At 48.1% G+C, this 21,154-nt stretch overlaps 1 protein-coding gene across 2 annotated transcripts in view; it reads right to left on the minus strand.

The window, feature by feature from the left end:
• The window catches only part of AJAP1 (adherens junctions associated protein 1), a 242,807-nt gene that overhangs the window by 90,698 nt on the left and 130,955 nt on the right, over positions 1-21,154 (minus strand). For both annotated transcript variants that reach the window (XM_067472814.1, XM_067472813.1), the window contains exon 3: positions 1,215-1,302. In XM_067472814.1, the coding sequence (XP_067328915.1) occupies positions 1,215-1,302 (88 nt within the window). The remainder of the gene's footprint in view (positions 1-1,214; positions 1,303-21,154) is intronic.

Consider the following 21,154-nt stretch of genomic DNA (forward strand, 5'->3'; position numbering starts at 1 on the left):
CCACGCTAAAACAGTGGATGTGGCTCTTAATGAGACATGCCGCATTATCACGGGGTGTCTGCGCCCTACACCACTGGAGAAATTACACTGCTTAGCCGGTATTGCACCACCTGACATCCGCCGGGAAGTAGCAGCCAATAGTGAAAGGACCAAGGCAGAGACATCTCCAGCTCGTCCCCTGTTTGGGTATCAGCCAGCACGTCAACGACTTAAATCAAGACATAGTTTTCTTAGATCTACAGAGACACTCGCTGGAACACCCCAGCAAGCGAGAGTCCAAAAGTGGCAGGCCCAAACCCAGCGCCTCAATTCATGGGTGATACCAGATGAGAGACTCCCCCCTGGGCACTCAGAAGACTGGGCTACTTGGAAGGCGCTGAACAGATTGCGCTCTGGCACCACGAGATGAAGAGCCAACCTCAAGAAATGGGGCCACAAAGTGGAATCCTCGACATGTGAGTGCGGAGAAGAACAAACCACCTGCTGCAATGCAACCTGAGCCCTGCCACATGCACCATGGAGGACCTTCTTGCGGCAACCCCAGAGGCACTCCAAGTGGCCAGATACTGGTCAAAGGACATTTAACCAAATACCAAATTTACAAAATCTGTGTGGTTTTTTTTCTTTCTTTCTTTTCCTTTTCCTTTTTAATCTCTGTGTTTGTTTTGCTCTGTTAGAATTGTAATACAATGGTTGCCGATGACACGATAAATAAATAAATATCTGATAGTTGGATGATAATTGATAATTAAGTAAATCTCATTAATTTAACAGGCTGACTATAGCTGACCGAAGTTTTTGGTTCTCAACTTACCCCTCCTTTCTAGACTTTATCCTATCAATAGTTAGATGATTGGCTAATAGTTAGGTAAATCTCATTTATTTAATGGGTTGACTCTATTTGGCCCAATATTCTTGGTTCTCAACTTGACCCAACTTGACCCACACACATACATACATACACACACACACACACACAATACAATTGTTTGGTTTGCTCCTGATATGATAAATAGATACAATCAATGGTACCAGATCTTAAAGTAGATCAATAGTTGGATGATGACCAATATTTAAGGAGATCTCATTTAATTGACAGGCTACTTGATTCTCGTTGGGGATAACAATATCATTTGACCCACTGTCTTCCAACTTATCCCTTTCTAGACTGTATCCCACCTGAGGCCAAAACCCAGTGGGCAGAAGATCCTTACCAATTTTTTAGGACGAGCGTCGTGATCAGAGCAGCAATGACCATGATGAGAGAGACGGTGATGGTGATAATCTGATGGACAGCCAGACCTGTAGAGGAAATAAAAAATAAAAGGAGAATGGAGATGTGTAAAGGAAGCAAAAGAAATCTTGGATGGGCGACAAAGGATCCGGCTCGACCCACTGGGGACAACTGGATGTTGAAGTGGGTCAACTGGATATTGATGTTGCGCATGAAGCCAAGGAAATGTTACAGCTCAAGCATTCCCCAGCTCCATTTTTAATCCTTTTTTGAGGCAGTTAGACCTACTGTATATACTCGAGTATAAGCCGACCTGGATATAAGCCGAGGCATCACATTTTACCACAAAAACCTGGGAAAATGTATTGACTCGTATATAAGCCGAAGGTGGAAAATGCAGCTGCTATGGGTAAATTTCAAAATAAAAAAATACAGTTCCTTCGCTAATTGAAACCGCTGGGAGAGGTCATCCGGATTTTTGGAGTACAGTGCCATCTCTACGCAAATGACACCCAACTCCACTACTCATTTCCACCAGATTCCAAGGAAGCCCCTCGGATACTGGACCAGTGCCTGGCCGCTGCGAGGATCTGGATGAGGACTATAATGAAGACGGAAGAAATTATTTGGGGGAAATTTAATCCTACAAACTGTCACCAAAAATGTATTGTCGAAGGCTTTCATGACCGGAATCACTGGGTTGTTGTAGGTTTTTCCGGGCTATATGGCCATGTTCTAGAGGCATTTTCTCCTGACGTTTCGCCTGCATCTACGGCAAGCATCCTCAGAGGTACTGAGGTCTGTTGGAAGTAGGAAAATGGGTTTATATATCTGTGGAATGACCAGGGTGGGACAAAGGACTTTTGTCTGCTGGAGCTAGGTGTGAATGTTTCAACTGACCATCTTGATTAGCATTTAATGGCTTGGAAGTGCCTGGGGGGAATCTTTTGTTGGGAGTGATTTGATGTGCCTGATTGTTTACTCTCTGTTGTTTTGCTGTTGTAATTTTTGAGTTTTTCAATACTGGTAGCCAGATTTTGGTCAGTTGAAACATTCAAACCTAGCTCCAGCAGACAAAAGTCCTTTGCCCCACCCCAGCCATTCCACAGATATATAAACCCATTTTCCTAATTCCAACAGACCTCACTACCTCTGAGGATGCTTGCCATAGATGCAGGTGAAACGTCAGGAGAAAATGCCTCTAGAACATGGCCATATAGCCCGGAAAAACCTACAACAACCCTGTCACCAAAAATGTAAAAGGACAGGGATTTATCTGATAATAGAAATTCCAATACTGAACACCACTTGTATTGGAATTAGGCTTCTGCGTTTACAAGCCCCCAAACCCAAAAAGCTGTGATAGAAAGCTGGCACTTTCTTCTTGGCCAAAAAAAACCCTTTTTGAAAGCGTACTGGCACCCACCAACTTAGAAGTGCTGATAAGCCCTTGTCTTATTTGAGGTAACCTAAGAAAGAGTGTGATGGTATTAGCCTTTAGGCTTGTGTTTCTGAGGTACCCTTTAAAAATAGTTGTTTAAAACATACACTGCCACCATTAAGTTCTTGATTTCTGCGTAAAGGTGCATTTGAACCTTTAAGCACAGAGGCACACTTGAGGCAGATGTAATGAAAACTAAACAATGAAGTTTATTTACAAGAACAGGAACAATGCAGGTACTAAGCCTGGCTGTTACAGAGATTTGTCTTGAAAGCATAATTACATAAGCAGTTCTGACTTAGTTACACAAGAATACTGACAGGATAGCTTCTCTGACAGTGATTCTCCACCAGCACAAGAATACTGACAGGATCGCCTCTCTGACAGTACTTCTTCACCAGCACAGGTTTGATAGGCATTGACCTTGAGTTTTGGAGTTGTAGTTCACCTACATCCAGAGAGCACTGTGGACTCAAACAGTGATGGATCTGGGCCAACTTTTCATGAACACTCAATATGCGCAAATGTGAACACTGGTGGAGTGTGGGAGAAATAGACCTTGACAGTTGGGAGTTGTAGTTGCTGGGATTTATAGCTCACCGACAATCAAAGAACATTCTGAACCCCACCAATGAAGGAATTGGGCCACACTGAACCCACATGATGAACAGAAAATACGGTGTTTCCTGATGGTCTTTGGTGACCCCTACAATCAAAGAGCATTCTGAACTCCAACAATGAGAGAACTGGGCTAAATTTCATACTCAGAACCGCCATGACCAATAGAAAATACTGTGTTTTCTGATGGTCTTTGGCGACCCCTCTGATACCCCCTCATGACCCCCTCAGTGGTCCTGACCCCCAGGTTGAGAAACACCGATTTAGGGCTTTATAGGCTAAAGCCAGCACTTTGAATTGTACTCAGTAGCAGAAACTGAGTAGAGAACAACTACAAATCTAGGTCACTGCTTTGTATCCGCAATCACTATTTTGACACTACTGGCACAATTATAACACCCCCACCAACCTACTTTATTGCGCATCAACCTCATCAGAAAAAGCAGATCTGTTCTGCTAGTGGCAGGTAACTTCTGGCCAAGAGAAGTTACTTGATATAGCATAATAGAGAAAATTAAGTACCCAATGAAAAATAGCAGCCCTGGTCCAAAGCTTAGGCTGAAGTCAATCATGACCCCCCCCCCCCAATAAGAGATAGTAATTTATAGTTTTGCTAAGGGCAAGGATGCCAGGCTGGATAATAAGGGTTAAGCTTTGGTCAGTTTGGTGTGTATCATTTAATCAAGGCTTTATGCTCTATTTTCTAGGCCTGGGTAACAACGGAAAAATTTGTTTCTAAAATCGATTTGTATTTGGGGTTTTTTTTTGTTTTGATATTTAAAATAATTACAAAATTTTCCTTCTAAAAAGTTCGATATTTACGAAATTTCGTAAATGGTAAATAATTAACGAATCGATTTCCGAAACAATAACGAATCGATTTGTTAATGGTGGACGCGACCGCGAAATACGCTAAAAAACCTCCAAAACCTTCTGAAGCTTCCCTCTCCCTCTGTTGTTGACTGTTGGTGTGATATTATAATTTTTTTTCACTAATTAAACCATAAAACTGGCCCAGACATGCGGAAATAATAATGAAACGAACTCAAAACAATAACGAAACGAATACAATATCGAAATACGAAGCATTTACAAAACGTTTTTGAAAATTCGTTTTTTTAAATAATTGCTCCAGAATGGTTCGTTATCGTTTTGTAATTGGAAAAAATAACGAATTATTAACGAATTACGAATTAACAAAACGAAACCGCCCAGCCCTACTATTTTCATATTGCTAGAGTTCCTATTCTGGAAAGGCACATCAGAACAGCCACGTCTTCAAATTCTTCCTAAAGACTCCCAATGTAGGGGCTTGTCTGATGTCTTTGGGGAGGGTGTTCCAAAGTCGGGAGGCTACCACAGAAAAGGCCCTGTCCCTCGTCCCCACCAAACACGCTTGCGACGCAGGTGGGATCGCCAGCAGGGCCTCTCCGGATGAGCGAAGAGAATGCGTGGGTTCATAAACGGAGATGCGGTCACGCAGGTAGGCAGGTCCCAAACCGTTTAGGGCTTTGTAGGTGAGCACCTGCACCTTGAATTGGGTTCGAAAAATGAACGGCAGCCAGTGGAGCTCCTTCAACAGGAGGGTTGACCTCTCTCTGTAAAGAGAACCAGTTAACATCCTGGCCGCTGCCCGTTGGACCAGCTGAAATTTCTGAGCCGTTTTCAAGGGTAGCCCCACGTAGAGCACATTACAGTAATCCAATCTAGAGGTGACCAAGGCATGGACAACCCCGGCCAGATCAGCCTTCGCGAGGTACGGTCGCAGTAGGCGCACGAGTCTCAATTGTGCGAAAGCCCTCCCAGACACTGTCGACGCCTGAGCCTCAAGCGTAAGCGATGAATCCAAGAGGACTCCCAAACTGCGGACCTGTGACTTCAGGGGGAGTGTGACCCCGTCCAGCACAGGTTGCCACCCTATACGCCGATCCGGTTTACGATCGACCAGGAGGACCTCTGTCTTGTCGGGATTGATCTTCAGCTTGTTCTTCCTCATCCAGGTAGACACAGCGGCCAGGCACTCGTCCAGCACTCGAGGGGCCTCCTTGGAGTTAGGTGGAAAGGAGTAGTAGAGTTGTGTGCCATCTGCATAGAGATGGCACCCAACTCCAAAACTCCGGATGACCTCTCCCAGCGGTTTCATGTAGATGTTAAAAAGCATGGGAGACAAAATAGAGCCTTGCGGGACCCCACAGGTCAAAGGCCAGGGGTCCGAGCAGGCGTCTCCCAGCTTCACCATCTGAGATCGACCCTCCAGGAAGGACCGGAGTCACGACAAAACCGTGCCCTCGAGGCCCATCCTGGAGAGTCGTCCCAAAAGGATTCCATGATCGATGGTATCGAAAGCCACTGAGATGTCCAAGAGAACCAACAAGGTCACACTCCCCCTGTCTAGCTCTCTACGGAGGTCATCCACCAAGGCGACCAAGGCTGTCTCGGTACCGTGACCAGGCCTGAAACCAGACTGTGACTGGTCCAGGTAGTTGATGTCATCTAGAAAACCCTGGAGCTGGAAGGCGACCACTCGCTCCAACACCTTGTCCAGAAAAGGGAGGTTGGAGATTGGTCTGAAGTTGTTCAACACCGTGGAGTCAAGGGAGACCATTTTGAGGAGTGGGCGCACCACAGCCTAAAGAGAGCCTAAATCAATCACAAATCTTTTGCATGGACAGAAACAAAGGCGACATCCTTGCCCTCGGAGTTTCGCCCAGCAGGGAGGTCGCCCCTTGGCAGACTTTGATTACTTTTCTAATTGGAGATGAGGGGCGCCTTCGAAAATCATCCCCTTTTCCACCCTGTTACCCCATTCAATCACACATCAGAAATGTCACCCAGTATTGCCCCTTTTGTCCTTCTGTTTTGCCACCATAGAAAGCCCGGATTTTCCTGTTTGTATTCAATTATCATCATTCATGAATCAATAGAACTGCTTGATTAGGAGGCCCTTTCTGGGACTGGCATTTCCTTACTTCATAATCCATTCAAGTATCCATTGTTTTTCCCTCGTCCCGCCTCCCTCCCTCCTGATTCGTCGAGACACCAGAGCGGTAGAAGCCTTTTCATTGGCCCTGACGCACTGCAGCAGCTCCCTGATTGGACAAGCCCCCTCCCAGCTGTTGGCACATCAGCCAATCATGACGAAGACCGGCTGGGGGGCGGGAGCAGGAGATTTGAACCATACAACTCTGTATTTCTATAAAAATAGCATTTATTTCTGTAACCACATGCTCTGCTTGGCGAATGATTGCCACTCTGCATCCTGTTCAGCTGAATCGCTAATAAACCTTGGTGGCACTTCCTTCCACTTGGTGAGACCTTTTATTGGGAAAAATCAGGGATTGGGTGCTTCTCTCTGTCTCGCCAGGGTAACGAACTCTTTAAGGAGTCTGATTGGTCTATGCCTCCTGGCAAAGACCCCTAAATTCCAGCTCTATAACAAGGCCATGAAGGCTGGATAAACAAATACCATGGGTTTAGACTTGCTTAGGCGATCCCTTGTTGTCCGAGTAGGATAGTCTTCCAGGATCAGTGTCCTGGCGGTGGGTCCGTAGGTGACTGTGGAACCCTATTCTTGATCTGCATCTTCTCCCGTGGTGAAGGCATCGGTTATCAGGTGGAAGGCGGTCCCGGTCGAGGTTGGCTTGGCCCGCCTTCCTCTTGGCACGTTTCTCTCTTTCGCCCTCCATTCGTGCCTCTTTAAATTCTACAGCACTGCTGGTCACAGCTGACCTCCAACTGGAACGCTCAAGGGCCAGGGCTTCCCAGTTCTCAGTGTCTATACCAGAGTTTTTAAGGTTGGTTTGAGCCCATCTTTCAATCTGTTTTCCTGTCCAACAACATTCCGTTGCCCGTTCTAGAGTTCGAAGTAAAGCAACTGCTTTGAGAGAAGGGTGGTCGGGCATCTGGACAATGTGGCCGGTCCAGTGGAGTTGATGGTGGAGGAGCATGGCTTCAATGCTGGTGGTCTTTGCTTCTTCTTCCAACACGCTGACATTGGTCCGCTTGTCTTCCCGAGAGATTTGTAGGAATTTTCCAAGGCAACGATGATGTCTCAGAAATCATCGTTGGAAATCATTCTAGGAGTTGCATGTGACGTCTCGGAGGCGCATAGCAGGGTTGGGAGGACAATAGCTCTATAAACAAGCCTCTTGGTCTCCCTATGAATGTCCTGGTCCTCAAACACTCTGTGCTTAATTTGGAACAAAGCTGTGCTCGCACAGCTCAGGGCTTTATAAAGAAGCATCTTGGTCTCCCTACGGATGTCCTGGTCCTCAAACACTCTCTGCTTCATTCGGAACAAAGCTGCACTCGCAAAGCTCAGAGCTTTATAAACAAGCATCTTGGTCTCCCTATTAGGGCTGGGTAACCACGGAAAATTTTGTTTCTAAACTCGATTCGTTTCCAGGGGGCGCTAGCGTTTCCAAATTCTAAATACTTCCGAAATTTTGAGATTTCAAAATTTCGTTATTTACAAAATTTCGTTAATTTCGAATCGATTCGTTAATGGTGGACGCGATTGTGCAATATGCTAAAAAAAATCCTCCAAATGGGACCGGGGGAACTTCTGAAGCTTCCCTCTCCCTCTGTTGTTGACTGTTGGTGCGATAAAACAAACAACAACTCTAAAACTTGCACCAGACATGCGAAAATAATTACGAAATAATTACGAAAGAATTACGAAAAAAATTCGAAATAATAACGAAATAAATTGAAAAAATTGTTTCGAATCTAATTTACTCCTCACACTATTCCTGCATGGCTCAATATCGGATCGTAAGCTAATTTAAATATGAATTAATAACGAATTACGAAATTAACGAATGAAACCGCCCAGCCCTACTCCCTATGGATGTCCCGATCCTCAAACACTCTGTGCTACATTCAGAAAAAAAGCTGCACTCGCAGAGCTCAGGCACCTTGGTCTCCCTATGGATGTCCCGGTCCTCATTCCGAATGTGCTTCATTCAGAAAAAAGCTGCACTCGCAGAGCTCAGGGCTTTGTAAACAAGCACCTTGGTGTCCCTATGGATGTCCCGGTCCTCATTCCGAATGTGCTTCATTCGGAAAAATGCTGCACTCGCAGAGCTCAGGCAGTGTAGTATTTCAGTGTCAATTGTGACGTCTGTAGACAGTCCACGTCTCGCAGGCGTATAGCAGGGCTGGGAGGACAATAGGTTTATAAACAAGCAACTTGGTATCCCTATGGATGTCCCGGTCCTCAAACACTCTGTGCTTCATTCAGAAGAATGGTGCACTTGCAGAGCTCAGGCGGTGTTGTATTTCAGTGTCAATGTTGACCTTTGTGGAGAGGTGGCTGCCAAGGGAGCGGAAATGGCTTTATAGTAGGCGTGTACAAAACATGTTTTCATTTCCAATTTTGGGTGCCTCCCACTTCCCGCCTGGTTCCGTTTTCAGGAAAATTCTTCTTGAGACGGAAATGGAACTCCAGATCCCAAATGATGCATCCGTAATTCTTCCGAATCTTCCCGAAAACAGAACCGGGGGGCACAAAACAGAACGCATTACCGCTATTTCACACACTCTTAGATCGTCTGCCACCAATCCGGTTTAGAAAGTCAGTGGCGGAATATCTCCGGCGAGTTATCTCTACAAAGATCGTAACCGCCGACAAGTGACGGCTGTTGTGACACATCTCCACTTCCAACGAGAGACGGGGAACGCCTTTCCCGCTCCGCTCGGGCTGAGAGATGTCACAACAGCGAGGAACTATTATGTCGCTGGTGTCTCCTTTTGTCTTCCAGCGGTAGGCCATCCCTGGAAACAGTCATCCGTGTTGATGAGCTCCCATTCAGGGCAATAGCTATACGATTTCTTCCATTCCAGGCAGAATTGTGGCAACACTGGGCCTAGAACTTTGCCCGACTTTCAACCACTTGGATTTCCAGGTAGAAAGTGGCAATTCCAATGGGATCAGTTTCACCCACCCAGAGGCGGCCCTAGGTAATTTTCAATGGTAAGCAAACAGTATTTTGGTGCCCCCCCCCACCACCACCATTCACTGATATATATTTTCTGTTTGTCGTGGGAGTTCTGTGTGCCACAACCAACCAATCATTGATATATATTTTCTGTTCGTCATGGGAGTTCTGTGTGCCACAACCAACCAATCATTGATATATATTTTCTGTTCGTCGTGGGAGTTCTGTGTGCCACAACCAACCAATCATTGATATATATATTCTGTTCGTCGTGGGAGTTCTGTGTGCCACAACCAACCAATCATTGATATATATATTCTGTTTGTCGTGGGAGTTCTGTGTGCCATATTTGGTTCAATTCCATCATTGGTGGAGTTCAGAATGCTCTTTGATTGTAGGTGAACTATACATCCCAGTAACTACACTGGATGCACGTGCTCCCTTGCCTGGCCCTGGAGAGAGAGAGAGAGAGGTGGAGATGCCCACATGAAGGTAGGTGCAAAAACAAAGGAGGGAGTGGAGGTGGGAGATACCTCCAGCCAGAGGGGCTCTCTCTCTCTCTCTCTCTCTCTCTCTCTTGGTCCCAATGGCTGAAGAGAAAGTCAGGAGAAGAGGCGACTTTTGGTGCGCACGCTGGGGTCTTCAGACACGCCTCCAGACCCAAAGAGGGCCAGGCATGGTGGCTCCGCCCCTTGGCCCACCCGCGGATTGGGGAGAGGAGAGGAGGCGGGTGGAGCGCCAGGGGATCAGGAAAGGGAGCCGGTCCTGGGGAAGGGATCGAACGCGGAGAACGATTGAGCGCCGGCTCTGCTCGCGCAACCGGTGGCCGGGTGGAGCAGGAACAAGAGGGGCTAGGCGAGGCTCAAGGGCCCGGCCCCTTTGGGAAGAGGATCGCCCGGCAGCGAGGCAAGAAAGCCGAGGCTCCCCCCGGACTGCTAGGGATGTTCTGAGCTGAGGGGGCGCTCCTCAAGTGGCGGTCGAGGGGCATTTACAGAGGCGCCTCTGCACCCCTGGTGAAAAAAAGTGTTCTGCGACCACTTACTTCGCGTAATGGATGAGCCGCCCCTGCACCCCCCGTCCCACAACATGGTTGGAATATACATCCTTATTTTATCCTGGGAAGTCGGACTTGGCCACAGCGCTCCATGCTCTGGTTACATCCTAAATAGAGTACTGCAATACGCTCTAGGTGGGGTTGCCTTTGAAGACTGTTCAGAAGCTTCAAGTTTACTTACTTATTTACTTAGGCGATCCATCGTTGGACGAGTAAGATGGTCTTCCTTGAGGACTATTTTTGTAGGTTTGTAGGTGGCCCTATTCTTGACCCGCATCTTCTCCCACAGTGAAGCTATTGGTTTCCACGTGGAAGGCAGTCCCGGTCGGGGTTGGCTTGACGCGCCTTTCTCCTGGCACGTTTCTCTCTTTCGCCCTCCATTCATGCCTCCTCGAATTCTGCAGCACGGCTGGTCACAGCTGACCTCCATCCTGAGCGCTCAAGGGCCAGGGCTTCCCAGTTCTCAGTGTCTATGCCAGAGTTTTTAAGGTTGGCTTTGAGCCCATCTTTAAATCTCTTTTCCATTTTCTGTTCTTAAGTTCAGAGTAGAGCAACTGCTTTGGGAGACGGTGGTCAGGCATCCGGACAACGTGGCCGGCCCAGCGGAGTTGATGGCAGAGGACCATCGCTTCAATGCTGGTGGTCTTTGCTTCTTCCAGCACGCTGACGTTTGTCCGCTTGTCTTCCCAAGAGATTTGTAGGATTTTCCAGAGGCAGCGCTGATGGAATCGTTCCAGGAGTTGTATGTGACGTCTGTAGACAGTCCACGTTTCGCAGGCATGGAGCAGGGTTGGGAGGACAATAGCTTTATAGACAAGCACCTTGGTATCCCTACGGATGTCCCGGTCCTCAAACCCTCTGCTTCATTCAGGAAAATGCTGCACCTCACCGTAGTTTTGCCTTGCCCACATTGGACTCGTTTCCTTGCCAGAAGGTCATGGGGGACCTTGTCGAAGGCCTTCCTGAAATCCAGGTACGCTACTTCCACGGCATTCCCCGCATCTATCCAGCTTGTAACTCTATCGAAAAAAGAGATCAGATTAGTCTGGCATGACTTGTTTTTGTCGAAGGCCTTACTGACCAGTCATCACCTCAACAGTGATGACTGGTTGCTTCAAAGAAGGTTGAAGGTTAGAGAACCTCAACGGGGCAGATGGAGACCAATTCACTTGAAGGTCTCTCCTCTGAAGGATCGCCACAAATCCACCACGGTGGCCAATAACAACAGCAACAAAGTGGTAGTCTTGACACTTCTAATTGCCGTGAAAGATTCTCCATCGCCTCCCGGGGCCTCACCTTTCTTCCTCGTGACGTTTCCCAGCATGGTTTCCTGGCAGGGCTTCGTTCTGTACCCAGTTCCTCCACGAGCGCTTGTGAAACGACTTGAAGGAGAGCGAGGAAATAAAGAATCTGTCCGCAGGCTATCATTACCCGAGCGGCTTGGCAGCAGCTGTCTTTGTGACTCATGCAGAGAAAGGTGACCTTGACTCTATTATATGAGGTTGTCAGCGCGGGTGTCTCCGGGCCTTTGATTGATGCCTTGGATGGAAGAAGAAGACGCCACCGCACTTCTTGAAAGGCGGTTCCGCGAGCGTCCCTTCCCTCCACCCCTTCGACCATCTCAGTGGCCTCCTTTGCTTTGGACAGGTCAAGGTTGTATGTGGTCAGTCACCTCCTTGCTCACAGATTTGATTGATAGGGTCGCTAGGAATCTTCCGGTCCGCCAGATGCTATGGTCAGCTTCCACCAAAAGTTACATTGTAATGTCATAACAATAAGGAGGCTGTCCAGGTCCTGAACCAGTGCTTGGCCGCTGTGACGGTCTGGATGAGGGCAAACAAATTGAAATTGAATCCAGACAAGACAGAGGTACTCCTGGTCAGTCGCAAGGCCGAACAGGGCATAGGGTTACAGCCTGTGTTGGATGGGGTCGCACTCCCCCTGAAGACGCAGGTTCGCAGCTTGGGTGTGACCCTGGACTCATCGCTGAGCCTGGAACCCCAGGTTTCGGCGGTGACCAGGGGAGCATTCGCACAGCGAAAGCTTGTGCGCCAGCTGCGCCCGTACCTTGGGAAGTCTGACTTGGCCATAATATTATTATATTATATTATTGTATATTATATTATACAATTATAATATAATATAATAATAATATAGTAATATAATATATAATATATAATATAATAATATAATATATACAATACTATAATATAATAGTATTATAATAATATAATATAATATTATAATATTATAATATTATAATATTATATTATATTATATTATTTTTTATACTAGCTGTACCTGGCAACGCATTCCTGTGGCATAGAGTGAGGGTATGAAAAATAAAGTAATGAGAAATTTTAGGCAAGAAGGATGCCAGGAGAAAGAGGAGGGAGGGGGGAATGTGGGATTTGCCAGCTGGAAGGAAGGAAGGAAGGAAGGAAGGAAGGAAAGAAGGAAGGAAGGAAGGAAGGAAAAAAGGAAGGAAGAAAGGAAGGAAGGAAGGAAGGAAGGAAAAAAGGAAGGAAGGAATGAAGGAAGGAAAGAAGGAAGGAAGGAAGGAAGGAAGGAAGGAAGGAAAGAAGGAAGGAAGGAAAGAAGGAAGGAAGGAAGGAAGGAAGGAAGGAAAGAAGGAAGGAAGGAAGGAAGGAAAGAAGGAAGGAAGGAAGGAAGGAAGGAAAAAAGGAAGGAAGAAAGGAAGGAAGGAAGGAAGGAAGGAAGGAAAGAAGGAAGGAAGGAAGGAAGGAAGGAAGGAAAGAAGGAAGGAAGGAAGGAAAGAAGGAAGGAAGGAAGGAAGGAAGGAAAGAAGGAAGGAAGGAAGGAAAGAAGGAAGGAAGGAAGGAAGGAAGGAAGGAAGGAAGGAAAAAGGAAGGAAGGAAGGAAGGAAGGAAGGAAGGAAGGAAAAAAGGAAGGAAGGAAGGAATGAAGGAAAGAAGGAAGGAAGGAAGGAAGGAAGGAAGGAAAGAAGGAAGGAAGGAAAGAAGGAAGGAAGGAAGGAAGGAAGGAAAAAAGGAAGGAAGGAAAGAAGGAAGGAAGGAAGGAAGGAAGGAAGGAAGGAAGCCCAGTGCAGCCCAGAGTGAGGCAAGAAGAAGCATGAGGAAAGAGGAGGGAAGCAGCAGAGCAAAGGGACCGGAAGTGGGGTAAGTGCGAGATTGTAAAACTTGCACCAGACATACGAAAATAATTACGAAATAATTACGAAATAATTAGGAAAATTGGAAAAATTGTTTCAATTCTTAATTACTCCTCACACTATTCCTGCATGGTTCGATATTGGATCATAAGCTAATTTAAATACGAATTAATAACGAATTACGAAATTAACGAACGAAACCGCCCAAGCCTAGTCTACACATATATGGCAAACATTCAATGCCAATTTTTGACATACAAACATATACAGACATAGACAGAGACTATTTAACTTTTTCTGGCCGCCAGGGGAGCTGTCGCTTTCCTCGTCCATCTGCGATGCTGATGAAGTATTTCCGCATTCCCCGCATGCTTCCTCGCTGGAATGCTTTGCTGGAGTCTTCTTTATGGCCTCATAAATCAGTTAATTTAGCCTCCCCACACTTTTAAGGTGATACCTAATTTTCCTACTTGACAGATGCAACTGTCTTTCAGGTTGCAAAGGTCGACAACAGGCAGGGGCGGCTCATCCATTACTCAAAGTAAGCGGTCGCAGTACACTTTTTTTTGCCAGGGGCGCAGAGGCGCCTCTGTAAATGCCCCTCGACCGCCACTTGAGGAGCGCCCCCTCAGCTCACAACAGCCCTAGCAGTCCGGGGGGAGCTTCGGCAACCCATTACGCAAAGCAAGCATTTGCAGTATGGTTGATTATGCCCAGGGGCACTCTTGAGGTGCTCTTGGGGGAAAATAGACCTTGACATATGCGAGTTGTAGTTACTGGGATGTATACTTCACCTACAATCAGGAAAGGTGGGCATCTCCACCTCTCTCTCTCTCTCTCTCTCTCTCTCGGTCCCAATGGCTGAGGAGAAAGTCAGGAGAAGAGGTGACTTTTGGTGCACACACCGGGGTCTTCAGGCACGCCTCCGGACCCAAAGCGGGCCAGGCAAGGGAGGAAATGCGGCAAGTGTAGTTACTGGGATGTATAGTTCACCTACAATCAAAGAGCATTCTGAACTCCACCAATGATGGAATTAAACCAAATATGGCACACAGAACTCCCACGACGAACAGAAAATATATATCAATGATTGGTTGGGGGAGGGGGGGACACCAAAATACTGTTTGCTTACCATTGAAAATTACCTAGGGCCGCCTCTGCCAGCAAGAGAAAATATTGGCAAGAGAGACTCGTGCTAAAAATACATTGTGAGATTTAGCTCTTCTGTGTATCTTTCCCCACGAACTGACGCAAGCCTGAAAAGGGTTGTCCGTGTTGCCAAACGACACAATTGTGGCGATTGTGACAATGGCCACCACCTTGTGATATGCACCACCGGTACCGTGCAGTGTGCCCGTGAGAACAGTTCTGGGTTTGCGAGAGGATGTGGAACCCATAAGTGAACGAGCCGGATGCCTTCATCACATCATTATTGATGTTATTGATGTCATGTCCAGGGGCGGCTCGTCCATTATGCGAAGTAAGCGGTCGCAGAACAGTATTTTTGCCAGGGGCGCAGAGGCACCTCTGTAAATGCCCCTTGACCGCCACTTGAGGAGCGCCCCCTCAGCTCACAACAGCCCTAGCAGTCCAGGGGGAGCCTCGGCTTGCTTGCCTCGCTGCCGGGCGATCCTCTTCCTAAAGAGGCCGGGCCCTTGAGCCTCACCTAGCCCCTCTCATTCCTGCTCCACCCGGCCACCGGGTGCGCGAGCAGAGCCGGCGCTCAATCGTTCTCCGCGTTCGATCCCTTCCCCATGACCGGCTCCCTTTCCCGATCCCCGGCGCTCCATCTGCCTCCTCTCCTCTCCCCAATCCGCAAGTGGGCCAAGGGGCAGAGCTGCCGCGCCTGGCCCACTTCGTGTCCGGAGGCGTGTCTGAAGACCCCAGCGTGCGCACCAAAAGTCGCCTCTTCTCCTGACTTTCTCTTCAGCCATTGGGACCGAGAGAGAGAGAGAGAGAGAGAGAGCCCCTCCGGCTGGAGGTATCTCCCACCTCCGCTCCCTCCTTTGTTTGTGTGCCTACCTTCAGGAAAGGTGGGCATCTCCACCTCTGTCTCTCTCTCTCTCTCTCTCTTGGTCCCAATGGCTGAGGAGAAAGTCAGGAGAAGAGGTGGCTTTTGGTGCACACGCTGGGGTCTTCAGGCACGCCTCCGGATCCAAAGCAGGCCAGGCAAGGGAGCAAGTGCGGCAAGTGTAGTTACTGGGATGTATAGTTGGGAAGTCTGACTTGGCCACGGTAGTCCACGCTCTAGTTACATCCCGTTTAGACTACTGCAACACTCTCTACGTGGGGTTGCCTTTGAAGACGGCTCGGAAGCTCCAATTGGTCCAACGGTCGGCAGCCATGATACTAACAGGAGCGGAGTGCAGGGAGCATATTATTTATTTATTTATTTATTTATTTACTGCACTTGTAGACCGCCGTTCTCAGCCCTAGGGCGACTCATGGCGGTGTACAACATATAAAAAACAAATTACAATATAGGCAATATCACAAACAACAATAACATCACTATCAATACTACAATTACACTAAATCATTCGCGACGTCTCATCATAGAATCACAGTCCAATCTCGTTATCCATGTTCCGTTCCAATGATCATTGCCAATTGTTGTAGCACTTAATCAAACGCCTTCTCAAACAACCACGTCTTTAGTCTCTTGCGGAATGTCATAAGGGAGGGCGCCTGTCTGATGTCTACAGGGAGGGTGTTCCACAGCCGGGGGGCCACCACCGAGAAGGCCCTATCCCTCGTCCCCGCCAGGCGTGCCTGTGAGGCAGGCGGGATCGAGAGAAGGGCCTCCCCAGACGATCTCAAAGTCCTCGTGGGCTCGTAGGCCGAGATGCGGTCAGACAGGTATTTTGGGCCGGAACCGTTTAGGGCTTTGTAGGCCAACACCAGCACCTTGAATTGGGCCCGGTAGCAGATCGGCAGCCAGTGGAGCTGGAACAACAAGGGCGTTGTATGCTCCCTGCGTCCTGCTCCCGTTAGTAACATGGCTGCCGCGCGCTGGACTAGCTGGAGCTTCCGGGCCGTCTTCAAGGGCAGCCCCACGTAGAGAGCGTTGCAGTAGTCAAGGCGGGATGTGACCAGAGCGTGTACTACCGTGGCCAAGTCAGACTTCCCGAGGTACGGGCGCAGCTGGCGCACGAGCCTGAGCTGTGCAAATGCTCCCCTGGTCACCGCTGAAACCTGGGGGTCCAGGCTCAACGATGAGTCCAGGATCACACCCAAACTGCGAACCTGCGTCTTCAGGAGGAGTGCAACCCCATCCAGCACAGGCTGTAACCCTATGCCCTGTTCGGCCTTGCGACTGACCAGGAGTACCTCTGTCTTGTCTGGATTCAATTTCAATTTGTTTGCCCCCATCCAGACCATTATATGGCACACAAAACTCCCACGACGAACAGAAAATATATATATCAATGATTGGTTGGGGGGGGGGGGGCAAAATACTGTTTGCTTACCGTTGAAAATTACCTAGTGCCGCCTCTGACAACAGGCTACACACAATTGGTTGGAAACCCACTCCAACCCGGGCTGGCTTCGAACTCATGACCGTTTGGTCAGAGTGATCTTAATGCAGCTGACACTCAGCCAGCTGCGCCACAATCCCGGTGATTCATAGAATCATAGAGTTGGAAGAGTCCTGGTGGGCCATCCAATCCAACCCCATTCTGCCAAGAAGCAGGACAATCACGTTCAAAGCACCCCCAACAGATGGCCATCCAGCCTATCTTTAAAAGCCTCCACAGAAGGAGCCTCCACCATAATGTTGTCCTCAAGAAACTAAAGATACTTAGAGATATCTAGAACCTCTAGGTCTTTCAACACAATGGTTGCAGTCAACCATTGGAGTATGTTGATCATATAGAAATATTGAATCATAGAGTTAGAAGAGATCTCATGGGCCATCCAGTCCAACCCCATTCTGCCAAGAAGCAGGACAATCACGTTCAAACCACCCCCAACAGATGGCCATCCAGCCTCTCTTTAAAAGCCTCCACAGAAGGAGCCTCCACCATAATGTTGTCCTTGAGAAACTAAAGATACTTAGAGATACCTAGAACCTCTAGGTCTTTTAACACAATGGTTGCAGTCAACCATTGGAGTATGTTGATCATATAGAAATATTGAATCATAGAGTTAGAAGAGACCTCATGGGCCATCCACTCCAACCCCATTCTGCCAAGAAGCAGGACAATCACGTTCAAACCACCCCCAACAGATGGCCATCCAGCCTCTCTTTAAAAGCCTCCACAGAAGGAGCCTCCACCATAATGTTGTCCTTGAGAAACTAAAGATACTTAGAGATACCTAGAACCTCTAGGTCTTTCAACACAATGGTTGCAGTCAACCATTGGAGTATGTTGATCATATAGAAATATTGAATCATAGAGTTAGAAGAGACCTCATGGGCCATCCAGTCCAACCCCATTCTGCCAAGAAGCAGGACAATCACGTTCAAACCACCCCCAACAGATGGCCATCCAGCCTCTCTTTAAAAGCCTCCACAGAAGGAGCCTCCACCATAATGTTGTCCTTGAGAAACTAAAGATACTTAGAGATACCTAGAACCTCTAGGTCTTTCAACACAATGGTTGCAGTCAACCATTGGAGTATGTTGATCATATAGAAATATTGAATCATAGCGTTAGAAGAGACCTCATGGGCCATCCAGTCCAACCCCATTCTGCCAAGAAGCAGGACAATCACGTTCAAAGCACCCCCAATAGATGGCCATCCAGCCTCTGTTTAAAAGCCTCCATAGAAGGAGCCTCCACCATAATGTTGTCCCCGAGGACCTAGAGATACCTAGAACCTCTAGGTCAGTGGTTTTCAACCTGGGGTCCCCAGATGTTTTTGGCCTTCACCTCCCAGAAATCCTAGCAGCTGGTAAACTGGCTGGGATTTCTGGAAATTGTAGCCCAAAAATATCTGGGGACCCCAGGTTGAGAATCACTGCTCTAGGTGTTTCAACACAAGTTTGGAGTGATCTTAATGCAGCTGACACTCAGCCAGCTGCGCCACAATGTGTTCAAGGTGTTCAAGGACAGGCCGAGCTTCTCGTATGCTTCTGCAAAGGTGGATTTTAGGTCTTCTTCTGAATGTGAACAGACGACGTTGTCATCAGCATATTGGAGTTCTATAAAAGTTGTGGTTGTGGTTGTGACCTCAGCCTGCTGAGGTTAAATAGTTTGCCATCTGTCCGGTGGGAAGCTTTCCATCAGGAAAATTAAGTATCATAACGATGATGATGGAAAATAATGTTGGCGCAATAACACATCCTTGTTTGATTCCACTTTGTAAATAAGACTACAAGCACGGATGACCCAAAAGCCACAAAGAGGTGGCATAAAACAACTGGGTCAGTTTACAAATCCACGGCCCCAGCAGGAGGTTAAATCCAGATTAGAGGAGAATTGGAGAACGTCTCCGTCAGTCCAATTGAAAGTCAAGGGAAAATATACCATTTTGGAGCAGCTGGTATCAAAATGCACGATGAGATGTTGTCATCCCCGCACCAAATATTACTCATGCTTTGGAACAACCTGGGGGTGGGGGGTGGGTTTTCCAAACGAGACCTTTGGAAAACAATGCTCTTTAGCTAAATCGCCGTTAATCAAATAAGACCCAGTGTAAGCATGGGCTGGAATAACATCTGGATGCGGGATTAGCGGCACTAATTATGCGCTGGGGGAAGGAGGAGAATGGCGTAGGACTGCAATCATTCTCAGCAGCCGCCCCGTGTGTGCGTCTCCGCGAGGCGTCCTTCCACTTGACTGAAGGAGAGCGCTTGAGGGAATCTACCTAAATACTTAATTTGCCGAGCCAACAGGACGCGCCGGATTCCTTTCCCCGGGGTCCTAGAATCCCGCCGAAGCTCTCGGGTGCATTTCCAGAGGTCTAGTATTGTCAAGCAAACCAGAGGCGGCCCTAGGTAATTTTCAATGGTAAGCAAACAGTATTTTGCCCCCCCCCCCCAACCAATCACTGATATATATTTTCTGTTTGTCGTGGGAGTTCTGTGTGCCACATCCAACCAATCATTGATATATATTTTCTGTTTGTCGTGGGAGTTCTGTGTGCCACATCCAACCAATCATTGATATATATTTTCTGTTTGTCGTGGGAGTTCTGTGTGCCACATCCAACCAATCATTGATATATATTTTCTGTTTGTCGTGGGAGTTCTGTGTGCCACAACCAACCAATCATTGATATATATTTTCTGTTCGTCGTGGGATTTCTGTGCGCCATATTTGGTTGAATTCCATCATTGGTGGAGTTCAGAATGCTCTTTGATTGTAGGTGAACTATACATCCCAGTAACTACCCTTACCGCATTTGCTTCCTTGCCTGGCCCGCTTTGGGTCCAGAGGCGTGCCTGAAGACCGTGTGCACCAAAAGTCACCTCTTCTCCTGACTTTCTCCTCAGCCATTGGGACCAAGAGAGAGAGAGAGAGAGAGAGAGAGAGAGAGAGATGGAGATGTCCACCTTTCCTGAAGGTAGGCGCAAAAACAAAGGAGGGAGCGGAGGTGGGAGATACCTCCAGCCGGAGGGGCTCTCTCTCTCTCTCTCTCTCTCTTGGTCCCAATGGCTGAAGAGAAAGTCAGGAGAAGAGGCAACTTTTGTTGCACATGCTGGGGTCTTCAGACATACCTCCAGACCTGAAGCGGGCCAGGCGCGGCGGCTCCGCCCCTTGGCCTACCTGCGGATTGGGGAGAGGAGAAGAGTGGTGGAGTGCCGGGGGATCAGGAAAGGGAGCCGGTCATGGGGAAGGGATCGAACACGGAGAACGATTGAGCGCCAGCTCTGCTCACGCACCCGGTGGCCGGGTGGAGCAAGAACGAGAGGGGCTAGGCGAGGCTCAAGGGCCCGGCCCCTTTGGGAAGAGGATTGCCCAGCAGTGAGGCAAGAAAGCCAAGGCTCCCCCCGGACTGCTAGGGATGTTCTGAGCTGAGGGGGCGCTCCTCAAGTGGCGGTCGAGGGGCATTTACAGAGGCACCTCTGTGCCCCTGGCAAAAAAAGAGTGTTCTGCGACCGCTTACTTCGTGTAATAGACGAGCCGCCCCTGAAGCAAACCTACGACAGGGTTTTCCCGGGCCATATTTGTTCAGAAGGGGGTTGTTATTGGCTCCGACCAAGGCTGAGAAGCTGTGACTGAAACCAAGGTCGAAATGGAACTCCAGACTCCAAATTACGAATCCGAAGGCAAATTACGAATCTGGGCCGTATTTGTTCAGAAGGGGTTGTTATTGCCTTCCACCAAGGCTGAGAAGGTGCGACTGAAACCAAGGTCGAAATGGAACTCGGTACTCCAAATTACAAATCCGAATGCACCCGAAATTCAAAACGAAAACACAACAAAAACAGATGTACGCAGATGATGTCCAACTCTGTCACTCCTTTCCACCTGCTACTAAGGAGGCTGTCCAGGTCCTGAACTGGTGCCTGGCCGCTGTAACGGTCTAGATGAGGGCGAACAAATTGAAATTGAATCCAGACAAGACAGAGGTACTCCTGGTCAGTCGCAAGGCCGAACAGGGTATAGGGTTACAGCCTGTGCTGGATGGGGTCACACTCCCCTTGAAGGCGCAGGTTCGCAGCTTGGGTGTGACCCTGGACTCATCGCTGAGCCTGGAACCCCAGGTCTCGGCGGTGACCAGGGGAGCATTTGCACAGCTAAAGCTTGTGCGCCAGCTGCGCCCGTACCTTGGGAAGTCTGAC

The sequence above is a fragment of the Anolis sagrei genome, chromosome 13 (genome assembly GCF_037176765.1).
Source record: "Anolis sagrei isolate rAnoSag1 chromosome 13, rAnoSag1.mat, whole genome shotgun sequence".
Lineage (NCBI taxonomy): Eukaryota > Metazoa > Chordata > Lepidosauria > Squamata > Dactyloidae > Anolis > Anolis sagrei.